The sequence below is a fragment of the Osmerus mordax genome, chromosome 16 (genome assembly GCF_038355195.1).
Source record: "Osmerus mordax isolate fOsmMor3 chromosome 16, fOsmMor3.pri, whole genome shotgun sequence".
Taxonomy (NCBI): domain Eukaryota; kingdom Metazoa; phylum Chordata; class Actinopteri; order Osmeriformes; family Osmeridae; genus Osmerus; species Osmerus mordax.
The window spans coordinates 11,684,181-11,705,381 of record NC_090065.1 but is presented as its reverse complement, the minus strand read 5'-3'; the positions used below and the strand labels follow the sequence as shown (position 1 = coordinate 11,705,381).

The window sequence follows — 21,201 nt, the reverse complement described above, 5'->3', positions numbered from 1 at the left end:
CGTTGAGTCTACCTTACCCTGCTCACAGGCAAATTGGTGTTGAGACAGTCACTAAAGGCTGAAATTACCTTGTTGAATACCCAGTAATCTGTCTCCCGACCACAGATTTTGAAGGCTGAGGTTGTTGGGTGTGTGCTTGACATTCAAATGCAGACAGGCATCAAGAGGGGTATAAACGATACCCTAAGAATGAGCCATTTAGGCGGAGAAAGCCTTTTCACAAAATGTGCTATTTTCAGAGGAACACATTCACTGGGGAATGATATTGAAAGAAAACACCAAAGTCCATCATATTTTGGACTTACTGTCATATTGACAACTCACTGCAAACTGCGACCAAACAGAAAGTCTGGAGTTGACGACTTTCAGTTGCTAAAATGAAAACATCTACCCACAGTTGGTCTGCTACAGTATTGCATGGGAGAGCTACCAAGGGCTGCTTCCCCACTTGGCATAGTTAGGGGGCTGGAAGTGCTTGTCTTCCCTCCAGCACACACACACATAACAAAGCCAGGCATTCACATACAGTACCTCTGGGTCTCCGTCTGAACCCACAGCCCACTCACCCCTGAAACTAGATTCCCCCTCCATCATGCCTGAGGGAACAATTTAATTACAGGCCAGAACTGAGCATAGGAGAGACATCACCCTCAACCATACTGTAATGCCAGCAACAAATAGGGGGAGCAATGCCCTGGCCACTCAGTCCTAGGCCACAAGGATTTTATTGTAAATGTAGACCAACCGAAAAGAGATAGCAGTTTAATGACCGGGGGTAATGTTTAACCAATTGAAAACTGCCAATGTTAGTTATTCGAGATTCAGTATAAGTATGATTTGGTCTGTTTCTGTTTATTTGTGTTTTTACCACTGAGTAGACTTCCGTTTGGGGTCCTTATGCTGGATCGGTTCACTACGCAAATTCCCTGCCACTGTTATCATACCAAGAATGGGACTAGATTCCAACCCAGATAACGTGTCGTCAGGCCTCGCCAGCGTGTGACCTGGGGACCACATGGCCCCTGGCTGAGGACATGACAGTGTCCCTGCATGACAACAAGCCCTTCCTCGTTTGTCATCAGGCCCCAGAGTAATAAGAGGGGTAAATTAGGTGTACTTGTCTAATTATGTAAAGGACAAAAAAGCCAGCCAAATGCTCTCGTCAAGGTCTTCGTTGTAGCACCAGAAGGAATAGTCCCTCATAAATCACCACAGAGACACTGATCCACGGTGGATTAGAGGGAACATAAAAGGAGAAGTTTATTGGGGGCCCAGGTGGAGCCACACAGCCAGCCGTGCTGGGGAGGATGACGGCTGATAAGTGTGTGCTGCTGGAACCCTGCTGTGGCAGCCACCGTACACCTGCTGGTCAACACAAGGCTGTCAGGGTAGGGATGACATCAAGGGGCTCCATTAGAGAAGATCTTGTCAGGGCAAATGTACATCTGGGTCTCCATATTGTGTACACCAACACTGTTCACTATAATGAATAGTCCATCATGATATTACCTGTATATGGTATTAAACTGTACCATATGACAATTTCATAGTTACCTACTCATTTGATAAATGCTGTTACCTTTATAGTACTATACTAGACTAAGTATACTGTACTACATAGTACTACAACCTAAATGAGTCATTCACACAATGCTCTTTTATTGTAGTCCCATCCAAAAGCCTGATAAACAGAATTGCTTGGAGGAGATACAAAGCACTGCTTCTGTCCACATAATGGCATGTGTCTCATCTTTATTACTGCCAGGCAGTAATGCTGGATTACTTGTTCCATGAAATCATTGTAGATTATGCACAATTGCTTGCTGTCTTTAAACTGTCTGCCACAGCCCAATCTGGTTTTGGCTCTACCATTTGTTTTTGGGCATGTTGTTTATATCAACATAGCTCTGGTTATTTTTCAAGATGTGCAGTTATGAATGACAAGATAAGTCAACCAAAAAGCAATAGGCTTCAATGGACAATATATTCATTACAAATACCTATTTCATCATAATGACTTTTTAGCTTGGATGTGCCAGTTCCTTCAACGCTCCAATAACAATTTAGTTTAAACCAATCATCTGTGCGTTTGGCCTCATTAGACTAATCTATTGCACCTGCGACACGCCTTCTACCTCCCACTTTAGTATAGCCCATTTCCTCTCAAATTCAGTCCTCAAACACGGTAAGCGTTAAGACCATGGAGAAATACGACAATCAACATCTGTCGTCTTTCGGCTACTCTATGAAATGCGCTCCGGTTCTAGTCTCCATCCATACAGGCAGTAATCTGACATAGTGCAGAAACCCTTCACAGCACAATGTTGATCGCGTGAACCTGCAGGGATGCAAGTGGAATTTTCGGTTTTAGTGTATTCAGACTGATGTTAAGGGAAAGTGGACACACATGTGCAGACTCGTGGAATTAAGACAGTCTGTCGCAAAATGAAGACTCCTTTGGTAATATGTAATTTTTTCTATCATTGGCAAACCATAACTCTTCATTAAAGTGCAGTTCAATCTCCATAATTCTGTGTACAGTGTTGGGTCCGAGAAAGATTTGAAAAAAAAAACATCCAGCTGTGCGTCTCATAGAATTTCCTATTACGAAAATGTAAACAGGAATGTGGTTTATACAAATCTTTATCTGCAGTTTATGGATTCATTTATCAAAATGTCCATCAGTCATGCATGAATTGATAGAAATCCGTGTAGAGGGACGGTATCTAACAAACACGAGAACGTCACCTACCTGAACAACTACCACCGTAAAGTCATGAAACAAGTGTCCATATTTCATGCAAAGCATACCTCAGGTTTACAGCTCATACATCTGTATTCTTCCTGTATTTATATATGATAATAAAATGATAATATGATAATAAATCCTCGACCACTTTACAAATAATTTCTGGTAATCTTGAAGTTTGCCACATTCATTATTTATCTGAAGTTTCTGCTGTATTTTAATCCTCAATGTGTGCGTAATACAGGTTGTTCACAAAGCCAGGGTCAGGTTGTAAATTGTGCTCAAATCTCGACTATCCAAGGACTGTGCAGTCACTCTTGTAATGCCTCAATATTTAGCACTGTAATGCGGCTAATTTCTCAACATCTGTGTCATTCTCTTGTTCCAGCGCCATGGGGTAGCCGTGTTTTTAGTGATTACTATGTGTGCGAGCTTGTTCCTCGTTTACAATACCAGTTTCAACTATGCGTCCAGAGAAGCTAACGATACGAAGAATCGGCAAGCCGACCAGACCACCAAACCTCCTCTCAAGGAGCCCAAGCCTTACGCTGCGCAAGTCTTACAGGGCTACAGTGGCATAATAGACCACAAGGTAAGCAGATGTTACAGGACTCTATAATGAAATATCAATGGTGATTTGTTCTCTCTCTCTCTCTCTCTCTCTCTCTCTCTCTCTCTCCTCTCTCCTCCTCTCTCTCTCTCTCTCTCTCTCTCTCTCTCTCTCTCTCTCTCTCTCTCCCTCTCTCTCTCTCTCTCTCTCTCTCTCTCTCTCTCTCTCTCTCTCTCTCTCTCTCTCTCTCTCTCTCTCTCTCTCTCTCTCTCTCTCTCTCTCTCTCTCCCCTACCCTGTCCATTTTCGTTTTTCACAGGTAGGGTTTAATTAATTACGCAAGAATTATCTTTAGTGCAGCTCCTTAAGGATACCCACCCTGTCATTTGTCACAATTGCACTGCCTAGAGGAGTGGGACCGTGGGGTAGCACCTGCCTGTACCAATAAATGTTTAGTGCAAATAAAGTCCTTTGGCTGCAGTCTTAATCTCTGATTGATGAACCCAGGGGTACACCTGGGTGATAACTGACGTCACTGGAGGTATTGACTGACTACCTTCCTTTTACAAAGTGGGGTAGAGCAATCAATGAAACCATAGTCCTGGCAGTGCTTAGAAAGCAGGCCGTATCACTGATGCCATCACACACAGTAGGCTGCATGCATGTTACAGTACTTGCCTTGCCGCATGCTAAGCCTTAGGAAATCAAATCTACAAAATCTTCTTCCCAATTTACTTTGTTTGCTTTTGTATAGCAAGATGAGATGGATGGATGTTTTCTGTTGTTTTATAACTAGAGGGTCAATATTTGTTTTGGAGTTTACACTCTGCAGAGTACAGTATTCTAGATGTTTGGAATAACCCCCCCCCCCCCCCCCCCCCCCAAGGCCATGGTGAATTTAAATCGAGACACATTCTGCACTGGCGTAAATATTGGAAGTGAGTCAGAATTGTTTTATAATTCTTGACAAGCCATGCAGAAGTGTTTTTCTCACTCAAATGTCAATATTCAGTGAGCGAGCCCATCTGATTTAATGAGTATTCCTGTAATGTTTGAGTTGGCCAGGCGTATGGATGAGTATTGATCCCCCACTCGTCCGCCTCCCCCTTTGACGCTAACGGTAGACCCTCAAAAAGAAACGTCCAATTTATTGTCTCATGTTTTCTCTCTATAAACCTATTGACATTTTACAGTCCAGGGACATCAATTAGGCCATGGCTCTGAGAAGCGTATCATAAGTTTGCTGAAACCCACAATCACCAATTAGCAGCTGCAGAAGACTGGCACACTACACATGCTTCATATATCAAGGAAAAACAACCAGCATCTATTATATGTATCTTATATACAGTAGAAAGGAATCCACAGGGAAGTGTTTGGAGTCTGTGACTGGACCTTACAGTACCCAGCTGGCAAATAGCCTCCAGTACTCCCCAAGCTTTCTGAGTAGACTACCAATCAGAATGTGTGGAGATTGATATGGAGAGAGAGAGTGAAGGGGAAAGAGAGAGATAGAGAGAGAGAGTGAAGGGGAAAGAGAGAGAGAGAGAGAGAGATAAAGAGCTCCCAGGGGATGGGGTGGCTTCTCCTCCACACACCGTCCTTATTTGATTCAGCGTGAGCAGGATGGGAAACTACTCTGTCTGGCTCTCTGTAGAGAACCCAAAAGAGACCACAGCCACTTTGGTCAGATTGGCTTTGAGACACGCAAGCCGTGCAGACACACGGCTGACATGACAGGGTTGGGCAGCAGCAGAGGAATTGGGGAACGAGGATGAAATATACTTCAGTTGTGAGAACATGCCAGCAGCCTTATAAAAGTAGCTTTCATAGCACGAGACGACAGGTGGGAAACACATTGCACGAGTCTCACAATATGTCACCTGTTCTGTGTGAGTAACATTGCTGAAAAAGAATATGTTGAAACAAGGCATATTGAAACGCATACAAACAGGACATTTTAAAGATTATGCCCACGTGATTATATGAATGTTGAGGTGTTTCAGGTCAAGAGCAAAATTAATTGTAAAACATACTAGCTTTAATAACTTTTGGCCTTTTGTGTTTAATAATATAATGTAATGGTTGTGCCAAGGAGACCTAAGCCATCAGTGCCAAGGAAAGATCATGAATGGCTTCTCTCAGTCTCTCTCTCTCTCTCTCTCTCTCTCTCTCTCTCTCTCTCTCTCTCTCTCTCTCTCTCTCTCTCTCTCTCTCTCTCTCTCTCTCTCTCTCTCTTTCTCCCCCTTTCTTTACTAAATGCTATGCTGACAGCTGGAGAAGTGAGATGTTTCATATATCATCTGGAACGCCCACATCTTCTGCTGTTCTCTCTACGAGACAAAGTCATTTTTCATCGTTCATTAGGATCTCTCTGAGCAATCAACCAGCTGGAGGCCATCAAAACAACTCCCCAATTAGGTCTTTCTGTCCAACGAGGAAGCTGGGCCTTCTTTCATGTGAAATAGCTATGTGTGTGTCTATGGCGTTTCATTCTGTCTTCATGCACACTATTATTAGGAGTCGAGTTGCACGTTCTCATGTTTTTAGGAACATGGTAGAAATGCTTGAGCACTATTGTTCCCACTCAAAGGGAGTAGCACATCCATTCTCCTCTCTCCGTACTGCTTTCCCAGTTGCCCTTATTCTTGGTCTCCCAACTTATCTACAATTTCTCTATTGGCAAACAAAACAGAGCTTCAGGGTCTTACCAAGGCAGGCCTGAAAAGCAATTACGGGATGAGAGGGCGCAGTCTCTCTCTCTCTCTCTCTCTCTCTCTCTCTCTCTCTCTCTCTCTCTCTCTCTCTCTCTCTCTCTCTCTCTCTCGATAAATATTCCCTCAACACAGTAATCTTGCGTTGTGTGCCTTGTGGCATTCTGTGGTTAGGGAATCACTGGTGAACTCATACATTTTCAGCACAAAGACAAATCCTGAAACTTTATTGTTTGTTTCGTGAGCAGAAAATGAATTTCATGCTGTACATGTTTTAACCTTTGGCGATTTGTAAGCCTAGCCAGGGGGGGGGGGGGCGCGCCTCTACGTGCTCTTTGTGGGAGCTATGAAGGAGCTAAAAAGGTTAAACAATGTTAAGTGGATGATACCTTTGGCAAGATGGCAGCTGATAGATAAATGGCTGACTTCTAACAATTGGCGAGTGAAGAAAAAGCTGAAAGATGAATGCGTGACTTCTCCGTCTCACTCACCCCCTTTGTGCGAGGGTGGCTGCATTACTCAGCTCTTTAGGAATGATTAATGGGCTGTTGCTTCACACTGAGAGACAAACGATCAGACTATTATTTGTGTTTCCGTCTCCCTCCATATGCTGCCAGCTTCCCCAAGGATTAGCAACACATTGAACAAGGAGTAGATATTTATTGTTTGATACACAAAACACTTCAATTGAAAATGTCTTTGCTACCCCCCAAAAGTGGGTCAGTATTTCACAGTGGGAAGCACCCAGAGGGAGCCTCTGAGAATGGAACGTCAAAGACTCCCAATAGGATCAAATGACTTTATAGTTCAACACAAAGCACCAATAAAACTTGTTTTACATCCTCCGGCAGAACAGGTAGTCCACACTTTGAGGGATGCCGTCATCCTCTCCCATTGGTTTAGGGGAAACCTGGTGAAACTGTGAAACCGGCACCAGCATGTCCCACAAGCCCTGGGCCCAGGCCTGTACATGCTGCACTTCAACACAGTGTTGGAAGAGTAAGCACTTTATTGAACCCACGTAGAGTCAAGCCTCCTTCTAACTCGGGGTGTCGACATCAATTCGGGTTAAGCAGAATCTCTCACTCGGAGATCAACAGCAGGGAATCGTCGTGGGAACTGAGCCTGCCTGTGCAGTGTTAAATGGATCACAGCTTGTAGACATTATTAGTCCGTATACAGTACGCCCCCTCCCAGGGCCCTGACCCGAAGACCTACATGTGTTTGGCGCTGCCGCATGGCTGCATGTGGACCCCTGCAGCCCGAGATGGATGGCAAGGCTCTGAAACGTGAACCCATGATGCGTTCACGGAGGCACTGTTGCCATCTCAATTTCCGCCGTGTTTGTAACCAGAGTAAGCTTCTCTGCTGCTGCTGGCCTTAGCCGCTCTCATCAGTTATGCGAGAGAGGCGTTCATGATGATAGCATCAGATGCTAAACTAATAACCGCGGAGATCAGCACAGACAGCTACAGCATCGAAATCAATCTTAATCCCCCTAATACCCTTGTATAGAGATATGCACACCGACATTCCGGCAGGCGCTTGGTATCGTACGCTCGCCGTTCCTTCATTACAGAGCAAAGAGAGGAGGGGTTACTCCCTGCTGGAGGCGGTGAGCAGGTTGCGTGTGTGTGTGTGTTCTCGGAGTGTGTGAGTAGTCGACTTCTGTGAGGAGGAAGACATCTAGGATTAGACTAATGAGTGGAGCACAGTGAGTGTGGGAGGGAGATGACCTGGGTTAACACCCCCACGAAGCTGTTTGCTAATGGAGGCACATGCTGAAGGGACTACAGGTCTGCATGTGCCAAAGCTGCCTTCACTGTCCTTCTTCCTGTGACTTAGTACTCAGAAGTAAGTTTGAAGGTAACTTATATCCAGCTATAATGGGTTAACAGACAGTTTTTTTTTGTCGACAGCATTTAAAAAAATAATTGTTTAAGTACATGAATGTTTTTTTTTATAGATGTTCTTTTCGCAATATATATTATTGCTGTAACTTGAAAGTATTTGCCCCCTTGGGATCATGAGACATTAGTGTAGTGCCCATTACATATATTTGTGATCTGGCGAAGGGGTTGTGTTGGAATTGATCTTGTTTTGTGTGATCCATGGCTCCATAGTGCAGCTCAAAATGGCGGCGATTGGGTTTTATTTATTTCTCGTGAACCGCTTATCCCAAAAACTTTACACACGACCCCTGGTCCTTGGGACCTGAGCAATAAATCTGGCAAACTTCACGCAGTGCCCGGTTCTCGAGATAATCGAGCCATCGACAGACAGTGACACAGAGACTCCTGCCTTTATAGTTGTGTATGTTATGTATTATCTTCCTGCAGTCTCCAGGAAAAGATTTAGGTAGGTGTGAAATCGTGGATTTGTTAAACACTGTTTGCTTCAAACTGTCATTTTTACCTTGACAGAGTGCCACATTCAAATGAGTATGTTGTTGTTCATTTATTGCTGATATTCATATCCACTGTCATCTATCCAGTTTTATTTCCATACTTCATGCAAAGGATTTGTTGTGCAGAGGAATCGAAAAGACCAAACAGCACAAAGAACAGAACTCTTTGTTGTTGTCGCGTGAATGTGTTTTTCAACCACAGGATGTAGGACAGGCTCCTCCTAGAACAGACTAGAACGTTTCCAATTAGAGCACAATTTTCTCCAGCGTGGAACAATAGGGTATGCCTCAAGAAATCAACCACTGTGTCGGTAATCTGACCACCATCAAATCAGGATGTTTTACCATGATATGGATGTTTTTGTTATATTCCTGTTGTGCCTGTGCGTACAAACCGCTTTTACGAGCCTCAGCGCCTTCCTATTATGAGTTGTGACAGAGGAGGGGAGGTGCCACGCTAACCTTTCTCCTGGAATGGCACAGCCATCCCACCAATGTCTCACCAAAGGGCCTGCCCTACATTTCGTTGTCTCCCAAGTTCCCCCTTTTTCTTCCTCTGACAGCCACTTCTCTTTCTTGCTCGTCTTTTTCATCTATCAAGATTGCCTTTCATATCACCCCCTCCACCCCCACTCCTCCGCCACCACCCACCATATCCCCCTAGCTTTGGCGCGTCCCTCCCCAGGTTGAGTAGAGCTTGGTACCGTCTCTCTCCTCCCTCCAATCCTTATCCTCCACACCCTTCCCCTGCCCCCCGCCTCTCTCCCTCCTTTTTTTCTGAACAATCTTAGCTACAAGGCTCCTACTGTAATCTCAGTTCTCAGGGTGGAAGAGAGAGAGTTCTCAGCCTGGTAAATTGCATCTCATCTTTGGTATTCATACCAAGGCAATCATCACGACGGGGAATGTCTCCTAGCTGTGGCCTTATTTGTGTTTCTTTCGTTCCTTTTCTCTGCACCCCCCCCCTCACTCTCACTCTCTCTCTGTCTCTCTCTCTCTCACTCTCACACACTCTCACTCTGTGGGCTGTCTCTCTGCGGGCTGTGGTGAGAGGAAGAAGGCTGGTTGATGACCTGCCCAGCCGGCCGGCAGAGCTGTATTGGCCAATTAGCTGCAGACTAGGGTGTAACCTGCAAGTCTCACAGCTTCCACAGAGTTGACACACGGGGCATCTGGATCTGTGCTTCCTGTAACACATACTGATGAGAACTCCCACCTGGAACAGCCTGAGACGCATCCTGAACAATCTCTACTGCACAGAACAGAACGCCGTTAATAATCAATAAATACATGGTTCGCTTTCCTACTATAGTATTTTGCACCCCCCGCCCCTCCCCATCTCAGAGTTGATTGGTGTTCTAGAGATCAGAGGAAAGGGTTTGGAGGAGTAGAAGTTTGTCCCAGTTTGTCTGTTTTCCTTTTCTTTCTTATGCATCTTTAAACCGTCCCTCTTTAGTGATGGTGCAAGATAAGACAACATTGTCTGCACACATATACACACATATACACACACACACATTCACTCTCATGCTGTCTTTGTCACAAGTCAAGCTCCCTCTTTCATTCCGGCTCTCACTTTGAAGATCAGAGCTTTGCCACAAATCCTCTTTTCTTCAAACCCAGAGTAACATCAGATGTGGTTTGAAATACCACCCTATAACAAGATATCAACCATAATAGTGTTGTCTGTTGTCCGTCCCCCCAAAAAGAAAATTGAATCAGAATTTGAATCAGACTCAAGTGCACAGTTATTGTCCTCCATCAAAGGTGTCCTTTTTTCTAATTGATCTCCGTGATCAAAAATGCAGTTTTAATTAGGACAGGGCCTCTGGAGCGGACTAGGGGCTCAAGTTGTCATCCCTGGAAATGAGCGCAGGCTCATTCCCCCCCCCCCCCCCCCCCCCCCACACACACACACACCTCAGCTTCCCGGCAGAGTCCCTCTGATGGGCGGACAGGCCTGTGGACTCTTCCCAGCAGGCACCTCCTCCTCCTCCATTGAAGGTGCCGCCTGCACTCCACACTTCAGTGGCTACAGTTTTCGAAACAACATCTCCTCCCCCTCCTCCCCTCCACACTCACAAAAATACTACCCTAGCTGTTGCTTTTGACACTAATTGGAGTCTCTTGTTCCCAGCTCCTTCTCGTTCTTCTTTGGTGCTATTGACCTTAATTGCTGTTTCATTTATTTTTACTCTCCCCTCTTGCACCTTCTCCTTCTTACTCTCTTTCTCTCTACCCTTCTTTCGCTCACATAGGTAGCTGCACACCAAGCGATAATGTCTCCAAAAACTTTGGACTCTGATCAAGCGCTGGTCTTTTATTTTGGCGTATCAGAGTCACTGTGTGTCCTGCAGGCTGAAGTGCTTGCAGCCTTTCAGCAGTAGCATTTATTGCATGTATGCTTTTATTTGGCTGCTGCCCTACAACGGCAGGTGCTGAGCTCCAGACTCCATACTCTCTCCCACGATCTGCTGCCTTCAAATCAATAACACCACCTTTGTGTTATTTCTCGGCTTCTCTAGCTTACCTGAAACTGCAACCGTTTTTCGTAATCTCAACGTATTTTTTTTTATAGGGATTCATCTGCCAAGCAAAGGAGGGAAGGAGAATGATTAAATTATCTGATTTAATGCCTGGAGACCCGTGTTGGGTTTTTACTGCCAATTACGTCCAGTGCCCATGAGTACAGCTAGGCAGTCAGGCTGCTGTACTGACCACTGAGATAATCAGACCGGCAAATCTGCGTCTCATTTTTTTCTGCCAAAATCACAGTGTAATTATGTTCATAATTATCACTCTCTTTACAACATCTTTCTGTCACTGTTTAATTATAGGGACTGGTGAATGTGACACTTGGTAATCTCTGTTGTTTAGTCATGCATGTCTTACAGAGCAGGGCAACACAATGTACTGTCTGGAACCAACATGAACAATTCACATCCAGTCCGATTCCGTGTCCTTATTGGAACAGTAGCTCATCTGTTGTGCACCGCTAATGGCTTAAATTTAGTACCATGTGGCATGGAGGCTGTTAGGGGTTCGGGGAGAGTTCATTCTGGGTCAAAAATAAACTGGCATTTCAATTGGGGAAAAACAGATGTCAATATACAAACGTTTCTGAATTATATATTTATATATGATAGATTTGAGCCAAGCTCAGAATGTGCTGCGAGGCTCTTGAAGCAGTGTTTGGTTCTGGCTGTTGGGGTAATCAGACGAGCAGATGCACCTGTGAGTGTACAGATACAACTTAATTCAGAGTTGGTGGGCAGCAATTCCACCTGACAGGGTGATAGGATTGGACATAGAAAACCCAGCCATCCATTCTTGTTCTTTGTATTAGCCTGGGATGGCTCCCTGAGAGAACAGATCGTGCCAGGAGACTATCTTAAATTCCTCAGACATAAACTATGGACCCACTTTCCTTTACACTGCAAGCCTAAGAGCTCAATTCGGATATATTGTTCAGATCCCCCCAAAATTATATGTTTGGCTGTTCACATAATTATTATTTTTTTTGCCCAATATCAGATTCCAATGGGATCTGGTCACGATCCTGAATTGATCCGCATGCACAAATGAACAATAACAAAGACGTCAGACGCACTACACTGGACATGTGTTAGATTTGATCCAAACACACAGACCAGTAAGGATACAGCCCCTCTAGTTTTGATCCAAACACACAGACCAGTAAGGATACAGCCCCTCTAGTTTTGATCCAAACACACAGACCAGTAAGGATACAGCCCCTCTAGTTTTGATCCAAACACACAGACCAGTAAGGATACAGCCCCTCTAGTTTTGATCCAAACACACAGACCAGTAAGGATACAGCCCCTCTAGTTTTGATCCAAACACACAGACCAGTAAGGATACAGCCCCTCTAGTTTTGATCCAAACACACAGACCAGTAAGGATACAGCCCCTCTAGTTTTGATCCAAACACACAGACCAGTAAGGATACAGCCCCTCTAGTTTTGATCCAAACACACAGACCAGTAAGGATACAGCCCCTCTAGTTTTGATCCAAACACACAGACCAGTAAGGATACAGCCCCTCTAGTTTTGATCCAAACACACAGACCAGTAAGGATACAGCCCCTCTAGTTTTGATCCAAACACACAGACCAGTAAGGATACAGCCCCTCTAGTTTTGATCCAAACACACAGACCAGTAAGGATACAGCCCCTCTAGTTTTGATCCAAACACACAGACCAGTAAGGATACAGCCCCTCTAGTTTTGATCCAAACACACAGACCAGTAAGGATACAGCCCCTCTAGTTTTGATCCAAACACACAGACCAGTAAGGATACAGCCCCTCTAGTTTTGATCCAAACACACAGACCAGTAAGGATACAGCCCCTCTAGTTGTGATCCAAACACACAGACCAGTAAGGATACAGCCCCTCTAGTTGTGCTCGTTCAGAAGCTCATCAGGCCTCCTGTCACTGACGACCTTCGTCGGAGCTGTCGTCCACGCTTGTATTCACCGAGCGACTCGCGCCAGCGCAGAATTGTGCAGACTGTCGATGCAGAGGGACTTCAAAGTCGGATGGATCCGTATTGCCTGTTCAGACTGAGGTCTGAGCAAGAAAAGCTGATCTCAGCCACTTTTGCCTGCAGTGTGAAAGTGAACTCCATGTTAGAACGATGGTTTTACTGTGATGCCCCACTGGCTCTGTGTTAGAGGCTGATCTGGACCCAGAGTGGAGGGGGCTGGGGGTGGGGGGGTCTGATGGATAGACTGGTAGACCGCCAGGGCTTCGTTACCTCGGCAGTTCATCAAACACCAGAGGAGTTGCCCTTCCTCTAGACATACGGTATACTGTATTTCTCTCTCTCTCTCTCGCTCTCTTTCTCTCTCACACAGTCCACATGGCCCAATTGACTGTCTCAACTATGGCCTGGTGATTCTATATTGGGAAATTCCACGTTGGACAAAATGGCTAGCACACCCTCATTGTTTTTTACTTTAAGATTTTTGTCATCTTAAATTGTTGCTGTATTGTTGCTCGGAAGATAGTTCACTGCAGGCTACGAGGCCTAGCCTTCTATGAAAGGTAATGGCTTTTATGTAAGGAATAATTTATAGGAAGATATTATGCATCAAGGAATGCCATACATCAGAAGTACAGTATGTGAGGTGGGAGAGAAGTGACTTTGGATGAGACAAGAGAGAGTGTTTCCAAGCAAATCCTCTGTGAGACCCAAAAGTGTTTGTGACAGTAGCAAGTCAATGACAAGCTGTGCAAACCCAAGAGCCACTGTCACAATCCATTTGTCAACAAAGCATTTTTCCTCCTCATACATATACAGTAGGCGGTACTTTTCACGAAGGTCCCCTTTAGGTGCACTGTTTTTTGCTAGACAGCCGGGTAAATACTGTATTTCAAAAGCATTTTCGATGACTGCGAAAGAATTGCGGGACTTCAAAGCAAAGAAGGGCCGCCTCCTATCCTTCCAGTTCGATTCCCGGCTGCGCAAAATGACGTTGTGTCCTTGGCCAAAGCACCCTACTTGCCTCGGGGGAATGTCCCTGTACTTACTGTAAATCGTTCTGGATGAGAGCGTCTGCTAAATGACTAAATGTAAATGTAAGGTGCAGGACCTGATTGTAAGTACATGAACTATCCATGTCCATATTCATCTCTCTCCCTCCTCCTTCTCAGCCTCTCAAAATGCACTGCCAGACCTGTGCCCTGGTGACCAGCTCCGGCCACCTGATCGGTGGGGGCCGCGGCGAGGAGATCGACCAGGCCGAGTGCGTGATCCGGATGAACGACGCCCCCACCACGAGGGGCTATGGCCGAGACGTGGGCCTCCGGACCACCCTGCGCGTCGTCGCCCACTCCAGCATGCAGCGGGTGCTACGCAATCGCCACGAGCTGCTCAACGCCAGCCAGGACACGGTGTTCATCTTCTGGGGCCCCAGCAGCTACATGAGGCGGGACGGGAAAGGTCTGGTGTACAACAACCTGCGCCTGATGAACCAGGTGCTGCCCAAGCTCAAGGTCTACATCATCTCCTGGCAGAAGATGCTGCAGTTCGACGAGCTCTTCAAGAGGGAGACGGGCAAGGACAGGTGAGGCGGAGGGCGGTGGGTTGTCGGTGGGAATCGGCTTTCGTTTGTTTCACGGGTTCAGTAACACACCAGATATGCTTTTATTGAGATATATGCTTTTATTGAAGCAGGGCTGGTAGCAGAGCCAAGCCCGATTGGTGGAGGAGGCTAGTAGCAGAGCCAAGCCTGATGCGGTTTGTGGTGGCTGGTAGCAGAGACAAGCCTGGTGTGGATGGAGGAGGCCAGGCCTGTGGTCTAGGCATTGAACTCGGGGTGTGGCGGAGAGTCCTAGTGGGTCACGGCCGAGCAGCAGCTAAGCAAATCCCCCGGGAAGCCTGGTTAGATGACAGGGAGAAGCAGAGAAGACAGGGAAGGGTGGGAGGGTGACGATGACATGCTAGCACAAGGACCAGAGGAACGGAAGAGACTTTATACAGAACTCGTAATTGAGTTTGGTTGCATTCCTCCGTGCTTTGACTGGGCTGATGCGTATTAGTTGAACTTCAGTTTATCTAACTCCATTTTGCGAGGGTGTTGGAGCGCTGGAAATAAGCACAGTGGTACTATTCTTACGTTGTGTGGCACTTTGTAATCGACAAGGACTCCAGCCAATAGCGGAGCTTCAATGCAGTGCAATGAGGGCACCAACCGGTGCCAGTGTGAGTATGTTTCTGATAGGGTGCCTAGGTAACCTAAGATACAAAGCTTTCAAGCAGATGAGTTCTTCTGTTTGGAAAAAAAAGATCTTAAAAGACCTTGATTAAGTTCCTAAAAAGATACAAGACCTCTGCATTGAACAGTGAGCTGAATGAGTTGTTCATACAGTACAGTGCTCAACTGCTCCAGTTCCATGGCCACTGATGAAAATAAAATGTCACAGCACACTCTCTTTATTTCTCTCTTTTTCTGTCTCTTTCTTCTCTCTCTCTCTCTCTCTCTCTCTCTCTCTCTCTCTCTCTCTCTCTCTCTCTCTCTCTCTCTCTCTCTCTCTCTCTCTCTCTCTCTCTCGATATGTCTCTCTCTCGATATGTCTCTCTCTCTCTGTCTATCTGAGGCTTGGCCCAATGACGTCTGTGGAGCTGGAACTGCAGCTCAAGCCAGACATCGCAAGGGAAATTACTTTGAAAAGGATTTTGAAAACATCTTTGTCATTCACCCCTTAAGCCTATGAGTCAAGTGATTGTTTATTCAGTGTAACCGACTGTGCTCCTATGATCCTTCTCTGACTATATAGTCATAGATATCCAATTTTGTTCTTCTGTTTGAAGTATATATGCAGAAGATATTTGCTTGCATTTGCAGATGTTTGTATAAATACAGTATGTAGTGGATATACATGTCCAGTACATTGCATTTAGCCTCTTGTTATTCCAGACACTTCTCTATTGAGGCTGATAATTCAGTCAAGCACAGGAAACTGCAGGACTGTAATTGAAAATGACAAAGTATGCCATTTCTCTGAAGTTAATTAGGACTGTGTGGGACGTTGCCATGTGCAACCCAGTTTGATTATATCAACACAAAAGCCGTGAAAAGCAGGTGTCTTTTAGATTCTCGCAGGCTTAATTACAAAGGATGGAAAATAGCTTCATGGAATGATTAGCAAATTAGATATGGAATGATCTCAGGACACTTGTATTCAATATTTTATATTTCCATTCACTTGGGGTTCCAAGCCACGATGTTTCACAATCATAGTGCAGAACCTCCATTTAAGGGAAGAAGTCTTTTTTGGTTCTCGTAACAACTTGCCAACTAGATTAGGGTTAAATGAGGAGTGTAATTGCTTAGCTGCAGCTAAACAGCCTCAGGACCAGACTTGGGTGATATATTTTCACAAAAACCCAAACGTGTTAGCATCTTACCTCCTGGCATGGTATTACCCAGTCATCCAATGAATACAACTACATAATAGATGGCGCTTGAGGTCTTTGACATTTTACATCACATTTTTCATCTCTGTGATTAAACAAGAAAACCGCTGAATAATTATTTATCTGGATTAGTGGAGCCTCTCAATAAAGCAGTCTGTGTCCAAGATACATTTGTTAGTTGTCACTCATGTTCTTGTTCAAACTTTTCCAATTTGATGCTGTATGCTCTGCTGATAAAACAAAAGTACCTGCCAAGGGTTATTGTTTACACGCCACAGCCAATAAGTATGCTCCCAAAACCTAAGTCGTTGTCTTTTAATTGAATCAGAAACACACTTATTGTTTGTGACGAGATTCAATCAGGCTGAGTTGACTTTGTTTCATGGTCAGAAATGGCTGGGTTTTAGATCCGTGGCACAGCCTTACCCTTGCCAGTTATTCAGACATCCAAGTCATATCAAGTACTAATTGTTTATAATTGATTGGCAAAACAGGTGCATGAACCCACACATTCTCATAGACTCATGTAAACAATACCCCTTCAGCCTAGCGGTTCCAGTTCCAAATTTGCTTAGCAGCCCGTACATTTCTTTCCCGACATGAACCCCAGCCATGTCATTCTGAGTGAGCTAGACAGAGAGATGGCTAACAGGGTGGTACACCTTGAACCCTGAAGTCTGTGTCATGTTCTATAATAGCACAGTGCTCCAGGCTGCTGTTATCAAAGCTTTTTATTATAGGTTCTTCCTCTTGGCTTTGTCAAAGTGAGACTGCTCAACAGCCATAGTGTTGATTTGTCAAGAAAGAACATTACCTGGTCAAACAGACATTTGATTTTTTTTTTATAGTACCTTGGTGTGTTACTGTTCTATCTGTGTGCTATGTGGGTTGTGTTCAGAGAGCTTTTTTGTTTGTTCTATTTCACTACCCAGTTCATTAAGAAGCTACCAGAATGTAAGTGTGTTTAAGGATTGTCATCGGGGAGCTTGTTCACAGATTAGTGAGAGCAGTTGACAATCTCCTTTACAAACATGAACACGTTTCCCATGCACAGTACTGCAGGCTATGGCCACTGATCACTGAGAATCACTGAGAAGGATCCTAGTGTGCTGAAGCAAGTTCCTCATGAGCAGTCTGTTGGCCCATGAATGATACGAAAGGGAAATATCCCAAATTGATGGGTATTCAAGAAGAGTGTTCCACATGTCGTAAATACTGTTTTATCGTTTTTACATTATCACATGTTTCAGTGGACTCTCATTAGGGGCCCTGTTGATAGCGGGCAGGACCAAAACCTAGTAATTTGAGAAAGAATAAATCATCCTGCCAATAAATAGGAGTCATTTTCCCCAAGTATCTTCAGTATGCTCTCGTCTAAATCTCTCCTTTGTGCTCGACGGTTTGAATATTTGACAAGCTTTATTCTCATCCATCAGTATTTAGGATGGATTTGTATTTTAATGAATCTGCAAACGATCCTGGCACTAGTCTTTGGGGTAAAAATCGATCTCAGGATTTGAATAAATCTTTATTCATCCATATCCTGCCAAAATGAGATTTTCCAATAAATTCCCAGTTAATCAGGTATCCTTTCTCTTCTCTTTTTTTGTCACGCTTGTCCACTCAACCCTTCCACTCAACCGTCTCTCTCTCTCTGTCTCTCCATCCCTCCTCCCTGCCTTTCCGTGTGCCCCCCAGGAGGATATCAAACTCCTGGCTGAGCACAGGTTGGTTCACCATGACCATCGCCTTGGAGCTGTGTGACCGGATCAATGTCTTTGGCATGGTGGCTCCTGACTTCTGCAGGTGAGCTCAGGTCTGAAAGGACCTCCCCCAAATCAGGGATCGATCAGCATCATCTGCTATTGACGTCCTGATCAATGACAGCAGGCGTTGCTTAGTCCTGTAGTGGGATTTAGTTATCGTGTGCGCAGTGTAAGCATGACATTTTTACGACATGGCAAGCAACAACTACATAGTAGGCATAAAAAGGAATAGGTGTTTGAAGCACTAGCGGCAAAATAGAAAAAAAAATGAAAATAACAGAGAACAGCAATAAAAAATAAACGGCAGAAAAAAACTAATAAAAATAACAACAATATAGATAAAACAATACAAAAAAAACTATCAGCAGAGGTGGGGTATATATACAGTTGCAACAGAGAATGAAATGTAATACATGAATATAAACATGAGAATATAAACACAAACGGAAGAACTGTGACCCACACATTTACACATTAATTAGCGATTACTTCATTATGATGTTCGTAAACGGTGCTATTAGCTGGAGAAGCTTCTACTTACTTCTATGGTTGATTCTCTGTTTCTAACTCTATCCTCCGGCCCCCCAGGGAGCCCCAGCGACCCTCAGTCCCCTACCACTACTACGAACCCCGCGGGGCGGACGAGTGCGTCATGTACATCTCCCACGAGCGTGGTCGCCGTGGCAGCCACCACCGCTTCATCACAGAGAAGCGAGTCTTCGCCAACTGGGCGCAAATATTCGACATCCACTTCTACCAGCCGGACTGGAGCCCCCCGCCCCTCCCTGCCAACCGGACGCTGGGCGGCGTGGTCACTGTGATGCCCGAGAACACGTGACTTGCAGGGAAAGAGGTTGAAGAGATGGACTGGTCAAATGGACTGAGGATGGCGTGGCTCAACACTGAGCACCATGCTGATGACCTGCTGCTGGCCTCCTCTGCTTGATGTGGGCAGTCATGGTACTCTCTGATTGGATGCTATGGAAGAGGAGGGACAGAGTGAGGCATGCATTCCTATTGGACATTGCTGTGTGCCACTTTCAGTGCAGTGTTATACCATTGTACATTCCAGTCAGCTACTGCATGTTTGGGTATTGTTTAGAGTGGATTTGGTAGCGTGCGTGCGTGTGTGTCTGTGCGTCCATTTGTATGCATGACTGAGATATTTCACATAAGACCACATGTCGAAATATCCCTTGACTGTATGACAGTAGGTTAGGTTTCCCAGCCACACCCATGTTAAACACTGTATCAAGGAGTGAACACTCTGAACTGTGCCCACCTGAACACTGGACCTTACTCAACCCATAATCACAGGCTGCATACTGGCCATACGATCACATTCACACACATTTGATCTGATTAAGCTCAGAATGAATGGGTTATTAATGTCTACCTATTCCACTATCATGTCCCACGTTGGTATGACTGCACAGAGGCCTGCTCAGGGGTTGGTAGGGTGAGGGGGGGTTGGTGTAGAGCAGCGGTGTGGTGATCACGCTTCACGGCTGTCAGAAGTCGAGACACATGAATCTTTTAGCGGGCCCTGTCTGCCCCCGTCAGAGGTGCACGTGTGCGCTCGCGCATGTCAAACGCGCGGCTCTATCGCTCACAGATATCTGAGTGACAAGTGGGTGTCATTTACAATAATGTTTTCCGTGTGTGTGTGCGTGTGTGTGTGCACGCGAGTTGTCTGTGTACGCACTATGTTGTGTGTGTGTGTATCAGCAAGCTTTGTCAGATCTGTCTCTGGTTTAATAGGGCAATTTATACAGCTACAAGCCAGATTGTCATGTAAATGTTGCGCCGTGTCTCACACGACCAGCTGGAGATTAAGATGGAGGGGAAGCTTGTGACACGCTCATCCAACTGGACTCGCACCGCTTTGCTTTAGACCAATCGAATGTGCAGTCATTTTGAAGAAAGATTGATTTGATCACATATGGGTGGCATTGATTATGGATATGGGGTATGTGGATCCCATCTCTTTTCCCCTCTCTCTCTCTCTCTCTCTCGCTCTCTCTCTCTCTCTCCCTCTGTGTGAATGAGTCTGTAGCCAGCCCCTGGCAGAGAGAAGGAGGGATGTTATCTAAATGATTGATCCCAGGTCTACGGCCTTATTGATTTTGGCCCACTCTCTTTAATGTGAGTAATGTGTGGTGCCACAGGTCAAAGATGTAACAGTTACACAAAGTGAACATGTTTCATATCATGTTTGATCAAAAAGATAAGGCCGATACTGCTACGAGTAAAAATGGGATGTTCCATTGTAGTCAGGGCACAGCTCTTGAACCTATTTCAAAGGAAAACAAATACAAAATTAATTTGAGCAGTTCTTATACTTAGGCTATTTGTAATATTAATATCCCATGAGGCACTTGAACTCTGGAACCTGTATATAAAGTAGTAGTATGTGAAGTGGTTTGAAGATTATACTTTTTTCATTTATTCCACATAATAAAAAACATTCATGAAAAAAATTCTCACATTATGTAATGTAAAAGGATGTAAAAGGTGTATTGCTTGTGAAAAGGGGAAAAGCACTTTCTCAAGCAAGTTCTCGTCTTCAGTCGCTAACGGAAACCGCCTGCCGTTTGAAATCCGTTTGACTCGTGTCTGTACCAGTGTCGCTCACTGCCACCCTCTCTCACACTGAAATAGTAATGAAAGACAGGGCCAAGAAGGCTCCTTCATCACCTCCGGGGCTAAAAATAGTCTCTATGATGGTGCCTTGCTACTGAATGAATCTCCTAGCCTGCATTCGGCTCTAAAGTACAGTTGGCTACACAGCAAAGAGAACCTCTCACTTCCATCAACGTACGTAACGTAAGGTAATGAGGATTGAACTGAGATTATCTGAATCATCACTTACACAATCATCATTTTGTAGCATTGAGGGTTTCTAGGTGAAAACATTGGATAATGATAGTTTTCAGGGGTTTAGTGGCAGCTCTTAGTGTTTAAAAGTAGAATATCAAAGGGTGCCAATTTCCCTCTGGCTCTAATGAATTCAATATACATAATGAGCTCTAATGCTCAAATCCTGACATGACAAAAGGACCTAATTACCGT

The 21,201-nt window shown here is 44.9% G+C and overlaps 1 protein-coding gene across 1 annotated transcript; it reads left to right on the top strand.

Annotated features, from left to right (window-relative positions):
• The first annotated feature begins 2,333 nt into the window (after window positions 1-2,333).
• st6galnac5a (ST6 (alpha-N-acetyl-neuraminyl-2,3-beta-galactosyl-1,3)-N-acetylgalactosaminide alpha-2,6-sialyltransferase 5a) lies at window positions 2,334-19,648 on the top strand. The gene is made up of 5 exons (XM_067253468.1): window positions 2,334-2,460; window positions 3,138-3,341; window positions 14,098-14,510; window positions 18,062-18,169; window positions 18,718-19,648. The coding sequence occupies exons 1-5, from the start codon at window positions 2,446-2,448 to the stop codon at window positions 18,965-18,967; spliced, it is 990 nt and encodes a 329-aa protein (XP_067109569.1). The 5' UTR covers window positions 2,334-2,445; the 3' UTR covers window positions 18,968-19,648.
• Window positions 19,649-21,201: the final 1,553 nt, after the last annotated feature.

Excerpts from the sequence above, each read along its gene's own strand:
- st6galnac5a (XM_067253468.1), top strand. Across the intron at positions 3,342-14,097 it reads GTGGCATAATAGACCACAAG|CCTCTCAAAATGCACTGCCA; the intron begins GTAAGCAGATGT and ends CCTCCTTCTCAG. Across the intron at positions 14,511-18,061 it reads AGGGAGACGGGCAAGGACAG|GAGGATATCAAACTCCTGGC; the intron begins GTGAGGCGGAGG and ends TGTGCCCCCCAG.